This window comes from Parasteatoda tepidariorum, chromosome X1, assembly GCF_043381705.1.
Source record: "Parasteatoda tepidariorum isolate YZ-2023 chromosome X1, CAS_Ptep_4.0, whole genome shotgun sequence".
Classification (NCBI taxonomy): domain Eukaryota; kingdom Metazoa; phylum Arthropoda; class Arachnida; order Araneae; family Theridiidae; genus Parasteatoda; species Parasteatoda tepidariorum.
Window position 1 is genome coordinate 72,366,520 of NC_092214.1, and position 14,362 is coordinate 72,380,881.

Sequence of the window (14,362 nt, forward strand, 5' to 3'; positions counted from 1 at the left end):
CTATTTCTTGAACACATGGCTTTACATTGGAAAAAGCAAAATGCAGGCCACTATCTACTTCCTTTGAGTTGTTTTTAATTAAAAATGTAATTTAGAAACCTGGATTGCAAAGATAAGTTGAGACAAATGAAAACAATCCCCTGATTGCTCTTCTTACCATTTATGGATAAGACTTGCAAATTGAAGACAAAAATTCCTGTGCCTGATTTCACTACAAACATGCCTTGCTTGAGAATAATTTTTTTTCCATGAAATTAATCTTGCAAAACATCAAGGTTTTTTTTAAAAATTCACATCTAAATAGATTTCAAACTGAAATCAACTTCTCAAAAGAGAACTCAAGAAAGCAAACCCTAAATTCATTTTCTTAATATAGAGGAGATCTGCATTAGAAACCAAGTTTAATCAGACTGAATTCATTCCCACTACAGAGGAATTTTCTTGTTTATATACCACTGATTGATGATATTTTAATCAGAAGGCCGATTTATTCAAATTAAGGAATATATATTAGATGCATAATACCAAAGTATGTGTTGTTTCACAAGAACAATTTAAAAAGTGAATGCAACAAACATGCACACATTTTTATAGAATTTTTATCCCTGTAACAACTACCATTTTTGCTTTAATTCTCAATGATATGTTGCTTATCCGTCTAAATCACAAAAGGGATTTAGTATAAGCGTAGAATCATATCTCTTTGGTATAACAGTCATTGGACCCCTGCCAAATGGTTTAAATTGTAGAAAATAACTAAATTTTTCTTAAAGTAATGTTCCTAGAATTATAAAATAAAAATGATTGTTTTTTTCAGTCTGACTCTTGTCATTTCTCCTTCATATTATACAAGAAATGTGCCGACACATTTGAATCTCAAATTTTCCAATCAATGGGTTAGAAAATAGGAATATGTTAAGTGGCTACTGTGATCTCCAGATATTACCCCTCTCGATTTTTTTTTCTCTCTGGGCCATTTGGGTGTGAACGATAAAAAAAAACACTAGCTGATCTATCCAGGAGATTTAACTACAAAATCTCATGTTGCACTTTCCACTGTCAATATTGACTTATTGCAAGATGGTTAAAGACTCAATCTTGAAATGTGGGTGTTCATTAATCTGTTAAAGCTGTGGGTGTTCAAGCTTACTTCGATTTAATGGTAAAATCAACCTTCATTAATAATGTATTATTTTGTATAACATAATTTCTTATTTGTCAATTTTTGTTTCACTTACCCAAAAAAAATTGCAAATCAGAAGGCCAATAAATGCAAGGTTAATAACAGCATTTGTAGTAATTAAGTTATGTGCCATGTGTTTTCTTTAAAGTTTACAAATTAAATTAATAGTTTTTAAAAATAGAAATTACACTAAAGAATTATTTGTGATTCTTCAGTATGAAGATAATCTAAAAATATAAATTAAGATTAGTCTTTACAGAACATATACCAATTATTGATTCTTATAGAATGTGAGAAGAAAACGGCAATTTTTTTATGTTCCTCTCCAAAATTAAGAATATTTTTTTCCTTGAAAGCATGTTTTTTGTTATACTTTGTATGATATATGAATATACATGAGTTTAAAGGATTTATGTTCTTTAGTTTTCTTTTTTAAGCATGAGATTAAACTATGCTTAGAAGTCTTTTAAACATAAGATTTTTCTCTAATGAAATAATTCATAACTAATAGTGTTCGAAGAATTTCCAAAAATTAAATGTGTATATATATATATATATATATATATGTATACATATATAGTCTGCTTTAAAACTATTGACATTAATTTAAAATATCAAACAGATAAGTGCTTGATTCTTCCAATATTGTTGTTTTTATATTATATCAGTTTTTCAGGGTTACTTTATTTATTTATATCTTTGAATTTCCTTGTACATGTATATTAATTCATAAAGATGTTTTGTCATCAATGGAGAACTTATCAGACTGTTGAAGTATCACAAAAATATCAAAGTAGTTTTATACTTTTGTGACATGTAAGATATTTATATCACTTGTTTTATTCACTATATATTATTTTATATAATGTAATTTTGTATTTCAACTTAAATATTGATCAGTGTTTTTAGATTGACCTCCAGTAACTCATAATTTTCATTTTTGTCTTTCCATTTTACTTAAAAAGATTTCTGAGGCTGATTAAAATATTTGAACTCTATATTTATTTCAACATCTTTATAAATTTAAAAATTTTGAATTTAAAAGTATTGAGAGAAATTATGAATTTACATGCTTTTTGTATGGCTTTATGATCTGTTAAAATGTTTAGGATAGATATCTGGGTAATTTAATAGTATTTTAGCATTAGTCTTTTTTAAATAATTTTCAATTCTATATTGTGCTGGTGAAATGCACTATAAATTCCTGTATGTGTGATTCATGCTTAGCGTTTATGTCTTAATTCACATTTATATATTGTAGAAAAAGAATTGGATTATTGCAATAAATTAGCAAAGAAAAATTGGTCTCGTTCACAAAATTTCTCCAATAGTTTTCCTTCTTGAATTTTATGACTGAAGATTTATAGAATGCCTCAATGACTGTTAGATTACAAATCAATAAAAAATAGCTTATGAATCCCTTTAAATAAGTGAGTAACAGAAAAAGAAAAAGTTCATTATATATGCTCATAAGTTTCTGCTAGCCCAGTTTATTATGTAAAGTTTGTTTCATTTATGTGGTTTGTTGTATTTTTAGCTAAGAGATATGGATATTTTAAAGTTCAACAATAGTTGGCTAAGAAATAATGTCTTTAGTAAAATAATTTAACAATAAATACTTTATTATAAATAATTTGACCTTTGTAAGCCATTATACATATAATGCATATGAATGAAGCGTAATCACATGATGAAAATTTTTACTATTTTCTTCCGAATGCCTCAGCTGAAATTGTTTGAGGGTTTGCAACTGCTTGAGGTCTAGAGTTTGCAAATGCTTGAGCCCTAGAGTTTGCAAATGCTTGAGGCCTAGAGTTTGCAAATGCTTGAGCCTTAGAGTTTGCAAATGCTTGAGGTTTTGTAAATACCGGAGCGTTACATTTATTTGATTTGCAACTTAAATTTTCATCACAAGGACAAAAGAGGGAGTAAACATCTTCAACATGACGGATCTCTTCATTTGGGTAATACAGCATTCTGTCTTCTGGTTCTGCCCCTGTACGACACCAATCTCCAGCTCTCCCTTTTGGTTTACATTCAGGAATAGAATATCGTTCCATGTCTATAAGAATGTAAATTTATTATTTTTCTGTGAATGACACTCATGAATAGTCATGAACTCCAAAAAGTATATTTTATGATCTTTTATTTGTTTTTAAATTATTCCTATTTGAATGAGTTAGAAAAACTTAATCAAAACAAAAGGATTTATTATGAAAAACACAGTTAATACATTGGGCCGTCTATTAATTTTTAGTGTTATTCTTAATCAGAAAGAATGGTCATAAAACATGAAAATAATTGATTCGCATATAAAGGCTTTTTAAATGCAGTGTATGTCAGCGCAATCAAGAAGTTTCAATTCCTGCCTGCGGATCGAAAAAGAATTCTGAGAATATAACTTTACTGACATTTTGAATTTTTTTTAAAATTCATTTTGCACAATAACCCTCTCCTCTCTGTTGTATAATTATATCGGTCATTATAAATTATAGCTGTTTCATTCTCTAAATTTAAGTATCTATATATATATATATAAAGAGCACCTTTGTACAGAACCACTGCTCTTTACCTCATGCAATGATAAATAAAGCATCTATCTTTACAAAAAGTATACAAGGTGATAAAGATTGCACCAGACTTGAGCTGGATGCAATTGAAATTCCTCATAAAAAAATTATTGTAAAACTGGTCTTCCATAAATTCATTGATTTAGTTCGCCTGGGCTTTATACCAGGGTGTTAAACTGCACTATCCCCCACTTATATCTATAAAAAAAGTACAAGTATTAAAAAGTAAAAGTAGTTCATGTGGGTACATACTTTAATGGATAAAATAATTCCTTTTAATTATTAGGTTTCAACCAACTTTACCTTTTTACTACAAATTTCATCATTGACGACTTAATCTTCTATTAAATGTTTCTTCTATTTTTTTTCTTAATGTATATGAATCGTTTTAACCGTGATATCATTTTTACCTGCTTCTAATAATTGAATATTAATTATATTCATCATTTTTCCAATTTTAAATTGTATACCAAATTAAGTTAGTAAAACTTGTAAGATTCAAACATAGATTTTCGTAAAAAAAAATTTAAATGGTGATCTAATTAGTTTTAAATATTAACATAATCTAAACTTCCTAAAAAGACTGAGAAACTTATTTTCTGACAAAAAAATAAAATGGAAAAAAGTATAAACTCTTAATGCCAACAGTGACTACTGGTAACATATTCTTCAAATATTCTCACTATTGATATGATCTCAATAAATTTATGCCGAAAAGTTTCCAATAGAATTAAAAGTTTTACTGAAATCGATGAAGTAAGATTTGTTTTCAAAATAAAATTTAAAAGTTTACCATGTTATTTTCAGCTATAGTTCTTTGATAACAAGTGTAAATTAATTGAGCTGTTGCTCTAGTATGAAAGTGTGTCCTGATGACAAGAAGATAAATAACACTAAAGCCTGAGGTTTTAGAAATATGTGCACGGGATGAGGTACCAATTATCTGTCCTGAAACACATCAATTTGCTCTGCTTAAATTTATGTTTATTTAGGAGTGTTGAATTCAACATATCAACTTATGAATGTTGTTAAAATAATGAACTTATTTTATGATTTGTTACTGCTTGCCTCATATTTTTTAATGTTATTTTGACTCACTCAAAAAGTGCTTTAATAAATTAAACTTTTAAAAATACAGGAATACAGAAAGTACTAATTAATTATTTAGATTGAGATATTTCACTCAATGCAGAACGCAGAAAGAAAAAAAATTTCATTTTCTTTTAAATATAATCTGTAGAAGTGAAAAATGATGTTATTAAAATATCATTTGAAAAGTAGTTTTTATTCAGTGTTTTAGTCGTGTTAAATAAGTGTTCAACAAGTAAATAAGTTATGTTAATTGTTTAAATTGAACAAAAAGGTATACTTACTGATAACACAACATTCATTGGGGCCACAATCTCCTTTTTTGTAGCATTCCCTTGGCGTATAACTAATGCACACCTATTCATTAAATATTAGATCATGATGAACTTCTTAAAATTAATAATTTTCTTATTCCATAAATGTTTTTAAATTATGTGTAAAAATACAGACAAAAATTTTACTAAATATGTAAAATAATTTGTTTTACGCATTTTGAAACCAAATTCAAAAATCAATTAAAAAAATTTATTAATTAATTAAATTTAAAAAACTAGCTTTTATGTAGTGCAACTTCTAAACATAATGCTTTGAACATCTGAAATTTTACTAAGCCATTCTTTTTCTCTTTTTCATTTTGGAAAAAGAAAAAAAAATTTAAATGTAAAATAAACTTAAAAATCGATTAGCATAAATTTATAGTTAATAATAATATAATAATAATTTTGTTGGTACTTGCCGTTTCATTTTTATTGAAAATTAAGGTTTATATATATCTATATACTTTTGTTCAATTTTGAACAAAAAGCAGTTTTTATTCAAATTTTGAATTTTGCAACTCAAAATTACGTATTTTTAGTAAGATAACCTAAAATATTCAATACCTTACATTTCAAAAAAATTTTTTAGCCCATTATAAAATTTTAAACAAAAATTTTTTCATAATTTCGAGCATTATAAATAATTGTAAATAATTATTTTGTCTAAAATTATTTTTGTGTAAACTAATTTGTTAATTGGAGCAAAAGATTAAGGTTAATCAAAAAGTAAAATAACATCTAAGTCACTTCCACGTGATAAAACTTTTGGTATATTTGTGTTTTGATGGCAGATACGAATCCGTCAAAATAAGACTTATTCCGAGAAAATATTTATTATAGATTAAAAGTAGTTATTTTATAGAGATACGTATTTTGATAATATAGTAATACTAATTATTTAAGTTTAAGTCTCTTAAACTATTAAGATTACAATTTATTACGCAAAAATCGGATTATTAGATTAATCTTTTTTTCCAAGTTTTTTCCAGATTTTTAAACTTAACTAATGAATTTGACGAAACTGATGAGCATTAAACCACTAAAATTATTAAACTATTACATTTAATTGTAATATCTTGGTCATTTTTTTACATATATTTCATTGAGTATATCGTTTGTCTTTGAATAAAAATAGGTAAGGAATAAAACTGGAGGCTTAAATTAAAACAGGAAGGAGATAATCTAGAATTTGATTAATTTTTTGGAAAGATAAACAATTTCATTTCACTACGTATAGAGGATAACGTGTTTAAGTATATGTATATGAAACATTTTCTTGAAATTATAAAAAATTTATCATTGTAACAAAACTGCAACTTACCTGAAATAAAAAAAATAGAACAATACTCAGAGTAAAATACATCATGTTTCCCATTCTAATGGTGAAGATTTGCGTCTAAAAAAATAGTAAAAGAAATATGCTATTTATATTAACTGAATAAAAGGATTCTTTTGATGAATTAAAATTATTTTAATCTATCAAAAGGCATAGGACATCATAAATTATTTCTCTGTGTTCAATTTATTATATAATGAACAGACCAAGTCGCGGGATGGTTCCCTTTTTTGACATTATTTCTTAAGAAAATGTTCTGTAACTTAAGCGGTAATATAATTAGAATTTTTTTAAAACTTTATTTACAAGTGATTTAGGGAAATCAGTTGAAAATTAAAAACAAGAACATATATTTAGAAATACTTCATGACTGCGAAAAAAAAAAAAAATCTGTATAAAACTTTTTCACATGCCTCATATAATTATTATCAATGTCGGCAATATTTACAATGAGAAAAAAAAGACTGTATTAGCTTTTGTTTTAATAAAAGGATTTTCGTGTTTTAAGTGCCAATCTTAATCGGTTCAAGAGTTGACCTCAATTATGCTAATTAATTAATAATTATTATTAATGAAATACCGAAACCAGACACAAAACAGAATTTTTCTTCTTTTTTCTTCCTTCTTTTTTTTTTTCTTTTCGACTTGGATTCCTGCCTTCTAGAATGGGGATAGACAAAACTTCAAAAAATTGTGTGTAGGTTTTCCATAATGGCCACTCTTAATATGTATTTTTAAACCTTTGTCAAGGATGAAATCAGAGAAGTATACCAATTAGGTCTCAAGTTAATATTTTAAATGAGGAAAAAACAAAAAGTTATCGAAATATAACAAATTAAAACTGAGGAAAGCTATGCAGGAAATATATTAAAACCTGTTTGACTGCCGTAAGAAACAAACATTAGATGAAAGGTGATTATATAAAAGAACTCCAGGTTTGATCAAACTTTCAGTTCAACCTCTCTTAGTAGTGACTGGTTTAATTTTGATAACATTTTTCCCTCGCTTACATACATGATTGACGTCATTCTTGACAAAGGTTTTTAAAATAATGATAACATTTTGCTCATATGTTTTCAAGTGTACAATCAAACCTATTCCTAACAGACCCGACAATGGTATTGGAGGCAGTCTATATTATTTCATTTTTGCTCTCATTGAACTGGAAAATCTATTTTAAGGAAAGGTAGGTTTGCTGTCGCTTACAACTTTTAATGGTACGTGAAGCAAGCATATTAACCTTTGTTCTAAGGTTTTTACCCATTATAGGGGCCAATCTTAATGGTTCAAAGAATTGAAATTAACCTTTTGCTTACGGCTGGTACAGCATGTTGAACCACGTGTGATGGTGCACCGTAAGCAAAGGGTTAAATATGCTACCGGGTCCTAAAATTCTGGCTGTTCGGGTTTTCTAGTTCTGTGTACCTGGTAAAATTTAGATTTATTACCCATCTAGGTATTATAGCATTTATGCAAAACAAAATAAAAATCCTATGTAAATAAAATTTTACTTTGAAGTTTAAGAACAACCAACACCTCCATCAACGACCCTTTTACTGTGGAACTGAGAGTGGTCACTTCCGAGAGGTATTGTATGTCTTCAGATAAATAAAAATTTTAAAATTTGAGACGATGATTTTAGTATTTTTTCATCTTTATATATTTTTATACAATTTTGCAAGATTTATCAAAAGAAATTTCTAAAAGCTTTATATATATTTTAAAATTAAACCAAGCTGTCGCTGAAGTTTACTAAGACATGTCATATAAGTTTAACCTTCTAAAATTTCTAATTTAAGAGGGTTATCTAGTCTAGAGGTCCGATTTAAGCCTCATTTTTTAAAAAAATTCCAGTGAAATAAAAGAATAAGTGATATCATGATTGCCTGTCTTTCCGTTACATATTTTCTAGGGCGAAATAATTATAAATTAGCATATAAAAAAAAAGATGAACGGGTCGATCTCCTTATTGTTTAACTTGAAACATATGAGACCAAAAAGTAACGATTATGTATGACTGTAGCTATGATTACATCCACACAAAAAAACAAAGCAAAAAGAAGACGACAAAATCGGAATTTAAACATACATTAAAAAATTGGAATTTCGGAAAAGATTCAATTTTTGGTGGTTCCAATTCTCAACTGATTTCCAAAGCGACGTAAAAATCGATTGATTACTTTTTCTGTAATTCAAGGGTGGAACAAAATAATAATTTTTGGGAAATTGTGTTTTAAGTTTTATAAAGTTCGGCTTTTAGGGGACTCAGGATCATTGGACGATGCCTGGACCATACTGCACACCTTCCTCGAACTCCGTTAGTGTGCACTCCCGGTCTGGCTTTTCTGCTAGCGGTAGTCACGCTGTACTCTCAAAGTGAACTGCATTGCGTTGCCTAATTCGAATACTCGTGACATCCATCATATTAGCAATCCCCATGAAATCATCAAAGCCAAATAATTTTATTATATAACAGTCGTTGAACAGCCAATTTTTGGGTTTACGATTACTAATGTTCAACTCCATAGCTTTGTAATTCTGAATCCAATTCAGAAGACAAGGGAAATCCTGGATCAAGTATTGGGAGAAATTTGTCTTCATGGAGGACTTTTCGATGGAATTAACCCACATTTGCGTTACATGGAGAGGGAAACCACGAGAACCTCTTACGGTTAGCCTGACAGCAAAGGGACTCTAACCCATGATCCGTCTACCACTGAGGATATTTCACGTCAGCACTGTGGTCTGTGCAAGCCGGATGCGAATTCACATGGACCAGCCATCGTTGTGATTCGAACCCCGTTCACCTTATTGGAAGGTGAACGCTCTATTCCCTGAGCCATTGCGGCTTATAGCCAAATAATTGGCATATCTTTACTGTAATAGAAGTGTTTTGGAGAAGCTTCCAAATAATAGAGTTCAGCGATTAGTTATTATTTTGACTGTTCGCTCCAACATATCTTTCCAGAGCCGCGATGGCTCAGGGGAAAGAGCGTTCGCCTTCCAATGAGGCGAACCGGGTTCGAATCCCAGTCGATACGAATTCCGCATCCGTTTTGCACCGACCAACGTGCTAACGTGAAATATTTTCAGTGGTAGATGGATCATGGATTAGAGTCCCCTTGCCGTCCGGCTAACAGTGGGAGGTTCTCGTGGTCTTCCTCTCCATGAAAAGCAAATGCTGGTTTGCTCCATGAAAAAGTCCTCCACGAAGGCAAATTTCTCCCAATACTCGATCCAGGAGTTCCCTTGTCTTCTGGATTGTGTTCAAAATGACAAGGCTGCGGAGTTGAACATTCGTAAAACCCATAAAATTGGGGGTTCCAATCAATTGTCTTTTGATAGGTCTTCGAATATAGGCCACGACGACGGATTGTCCGATGATAACGTTATTCAACTAAATTAAATAGTTTCCATTGTAAGATATGTTATTTTTAAACAAAAATATTTTCAGTCTTCTTTAAAATATTTGAAGACAGAGAGGGAGGAAATTATATGAAAATGAATAAGTTCGTAAGTTGATATTTTCTTAACTTTCTAAATTTAAAATATTGTGTTATTATTCTATGAAGTTTGATATCTTTTGTTAGTTAGGTTTATTCCCTGTAGCAAAATATTTTTTTAAAAAAATGTCATTTTTTAAAAGAAAAAAAGCTATATGAGTAAAAAATATAATTTAAATCTATAAGAAGCTCAGATAAAGTAGTTCTTTTTTTATTTAAATTTACATGGCATAGTTATAATAGAGAACAAATTACTTTTTATTTCATAAGCAAGTCTTCTTTGCGAATTTTTGCAATTTTCACACCTGTTTGACTCCTTAAATTTAAAACCTTTGAGTGCATAATTTTTTAAAACCTATTTAAAGCATTAACATAATTTTTTTTACTGAGCTTTATATTAACTTCTTAAACATCGATATTTGAATAATATGTATTATAAATATTTTTTTTCCAAAAAATCGAAACAATTCTAATTTAAGAGCTATAATATTGAAATTGCAAATAAATTTAGCTCGTTGTCGTGCTTACCGCATTCTATATCATTTTGAAATTTCAAAACTTTTTAAATTATGAGAAATATATTTACCGTATGATGATTTGAGAAATTATTGCTCATAATATCTATTTTTATTAGCTCAAAAGCTTAGAAATTTCAATAGTTTGAAACGCTTGCTTTTCGTTAAGGCTGTGAGACCCCTAAAAAAATACGATTCTTAAATTAAAATTTAGTTATAAATTTAAATAATTTATTAATACTTTTACCTTTGACATGCATCATGGCATGCCTTAAAGTTGCAGTGTCAAAGAGTTAAATTTTTCAAAATTTAATTTTTTTAAATTGATTGTTAGCTATTATTCCACTCAAAATCGTATAGTTAAGTAATTAAAATTTGTATTTATTTCATTATAGTGAAGTGCGCATTAGAGAAAAAAACTTGTAGATTGAAAAAATCGTTAATAGAAGTTATTATAAAGTTTGCATCATAGAAAAAAACAACTTACTTGTAGACAGTAAGAACTTAACTTACTTGTAGCTAAGAGCTAAGCTGTGAATCTTGTGTATTTGTTGCACTGTGCGTTTAACTCCTTGAAAATGCAATTGGAAACAATGCACGTTTCTTTATTAAAGAAGGTTACGAGATCCTTAAAGAAAAAGATGCATCGAATTGATTTATCCTTTGACGTCTGGTGCACGTTTTTAAGTATTGTTTTGCATTGTGTTGATGGAAAGTCCAAAAGAATCTGATTTCGAAGAGCCGTTTAAAGTTTTTATGGTTTTGAAAATTTCGCTTCTTTTTGAAAGTAAGCAAAAAGTAAAAATTTTATGATTGCCTCACGTTTTTACATAGAATAGAAAACTCACTGTTGCTTATTTTAATAACATTTAGGTGAAATTTTATGTGTTTGACATTGAGAAGTTAAGTAGTGTTCACCTTAACATTGAAGTGTCGGTGTTATAATTTGGAGGTAAAAACTGGCGAAGCTTGTTTAGTCTTAAAACCAAATTACGCACTAAAATACCACACTTTATATACTTTCTAATTTTTAAAACGGAAAACAACGCGAGAGCAAATAAAAATAACTAGAAGCAGTCAACTATTTCGATCCTATAAATAAGCAACAATTCACGTGAAAAAGGAAAATATTTCGACATTTTCTTCTTTTTCTTAAAAAAAAATTCATTTAAACATAAAAGTGAGATTTATTTTACTTAAAGAAAAAAAAATCTACTTTCGGTTTATGAATTATTATTATAGTTAACCTACTCGTGTGTATATAATATATACGTGGGTGTATTTGTGCGTTAACGGAGAAGCATGACTTGTTGTGTCTAAATAACCTTAATCACACAAAATGTAATAAAGATACAATAATTATTATTAATAAAAATATTGTTTTTAATGCACAATGTTGGTAAGATTGAGGCAGAAGTTTTTCCATTTATCGGTGTGAAAATAATTAATTTGTGATTTTCAGGCAATTTGAGTTTCGTAGCAACTTGTGTGGAGCCTATATAATACGTAATAGCTGGAAAGTTATACACATTATTTCTATTTGTATTTCACACAATAACTATTGGAGGAATGAGTGATTTTTACACCTTTTTTTCATTTATTTATTGTTACACATACATATGTAGGCTTGTGTGCTTCTTACAAAGACAACGAATAAGCCCTTGTCAAGTGAAGAACAGAAAGCACAAATTAAATCCTGGGTCGAATTCGAACCTCCACTCCAATTTTTTGTTGAGCAATGCTACCCCAACAACTTGGAACCACAAAATGGAGAATTCGGCAGAGCAGACCAACCAGTCGAAAATATTTTTCTCGTTTTCAATGCTGTACATACTATTCTTAATATTAAAATAATCAATCTACACCTTTGTTTTTTGGGTTTGTTTACTACTAATGAAATAATCTTTATCAAAAAATTGAATTTAATATTGCACCGTATTCTAAAACCGGTATCCAAAATTTTTTTTTATAAAAATTTGAAAAGGAAATGTATTGTTGTTTAGTTCCGATTTAATTTTATTATCTGCGAATCATATTTAATTTCAAAATCTACAATCAAAATCCAAATAACAAGTTTATAGCTGATTTAGTGATAAAAGAAAATCAGTGATAAATTTTGTTAGAATATCGCAACACGGAAAAATTGTTAAATTCAGATGTGTGACGTCATATTGGCGCCATTCATTAATGAAATTTTTAATGATTAGCTGAATAAGTAATAGAACGGGACATGTTTTCGTCTGCATGTAAAAATACTACATGTACTCGAATAATTTAAAGGTGGAATAATTAGTGTTGATAGGTCGTCAAAGCGTATTCATCTATATTTTTTTGCAATTGCAATGTTTGGTTATGACAATCATATTATCATTGTTATTAACTATGTATCTAAATTTTTGTCCAAAATAAAATATAATTCATAAATATTTTTTGTCCAAAGAAGCATAATTCATATATAATTTTTGTATAAATTAAGTAATGTTCTTTTATATTATCACAATTTTTTTTAAAATTTTTATTTCAACTATAACTACATTTAGTATTGCAGTTATTGTTATAGTCAAAAATAAGTGTCTTTAAGATAATTAATGTGTGTCATGAAATTAAAGCAATTAAAATTTTACCAGGGCTGGAAAAATCTCAAAATCTTTATATGTCTTTCCGGGCATGTCAGTCTACAAAATACATGCCTGAACATCTTAATTAAAGTGTTTGCATAGGAGAAAAATGCAGAAAATAATCGAGCTTTTAATTCATTCTAATGAAAAACTATAAACTAGTAATAAACTAATTGCTGAATAATCCTCCATACTTTTTAGAAGGACAGGAATAGGACAAAACAGCTGAAAAAATCAGAATATTAAGTAGGAATGAATTTTTAAATAGCTTTACAAATAAAAGAAAAATCATCTACTCTAACATTGTTGAATTTCGTTAAGGATTTGAAACTGATTCCCGTAAGAGTTAAGATCGTTTCTCTTGCGTTTTTCTTTCACATTACACATGTTAGGGGAATGCTTATTTTTTAATGAAAATGAGCATGACTTAGGGGATAAAAAAGGGTAACTTTACCTTATGAATTACTTCTATAATTAAAAAATCAGCAACAAGCTGAAACAATGTAATCGATTTTCCTTTTTTTTCCTTCACCCTTGGTACCGTTTATCCGCCTCATTAATCGATTTTCATCAAAATTAAAGGGGGCGCTTTTTCAATATTAAACATTTATGTGCCCGACCGGGCATGTAAAGGCAAAAAATGCATGCCCGATAGGAATTTTTACATGTTTTTTCGATCCCTAAATTTAACACTATCCCAAAAATATCATTGTCTTAAAAAATCGTTTGAAGTATCAGATGAGTGTTATTATTTTTCGAACCGTTGCTGTAAAACCTATTGTAATCAAATATTGTTGTTTATGATAGAATTTTAATTAAAATGTAATTAATTAGATCAAAATAAATGATTAGGACTAAGCAGGAGAGACGATGTAATAAATAATTACCTTCAATTCTGAATGAATATTCTCATAATCCAACTTGGATACAGCCGTCAACACAACCTATGCTCACCTTGAAGAAGAAAAAGTGAACAAGTTCACGGTCACTATCAACTCCTACGGCAATTCAAACAGGTCCGCCCCATGAAACTAACTTTCACTTATTTATTTTAATCATTTCGTAATTGTTGATTTCATTGTCTCCCTTTTGGAATCAGCAAGAGCTATGAAAATTAAAATTCCAAAGCGCAATTATTTTTTTCCAGACTGTTTCTCCAATTCCTTTTTTTTATTATCAGTTGGATGATTTGGCAGAGAAGTAATAAATTACCTCGTAATTGAATGTACTT

At 28.7% G+C, this 14,362-nt stretch overlaps 1 protein-coding gene across 3 annotated transcripts; it reads right to left on the reverse strand.

Moving 5' to 3' along the window:
- Positions 1-2,784: 2,784 nt before the first annotated feature.
- Positions 2,785-14,157, reverse strand: LOC107444164 (astakine). Of its 3 annotated transcripts, XM_043052236.2 has the most exons (5): positions 14,019-14,149; positions 11,027-11,141; positions 6,481-6,555; positions 5,127-5,199; positions 2,785-3,245 (listed from the first exon to the last, which is right to left on the reverse strand). In XM_043052236.2, exons 3-5 carry the CDS (start codon positions 6,532-6,534, stop codon positions 2,887-2,889), a joined length of 486 nt encoding a protein of 161 aa, XP_042908170.1. In that variant the 5' UTR covers positions 6,535-6,555; positions 11,027-11,141; positions 14,019-14,149; the 3' UTR covers positions 2,785-2,886. The 3 variants fall into 3 exon arrangements, with proteins under 3 accessions (XP_042908170.1, XP_042908169.1, XP_071044087.1); XM_043052235.2 differs by lacking the exon at positions 11,027-11,141 and having other exon boundaries at positions 14,019-14,157; XM_071187986.1 differs by lacking the exon at positions 14,019-14,149 and having other exon boundaries at positions 11,001-11,098.
- Positions 14,158-14,362: the final 205 nt, after the last annotated feature.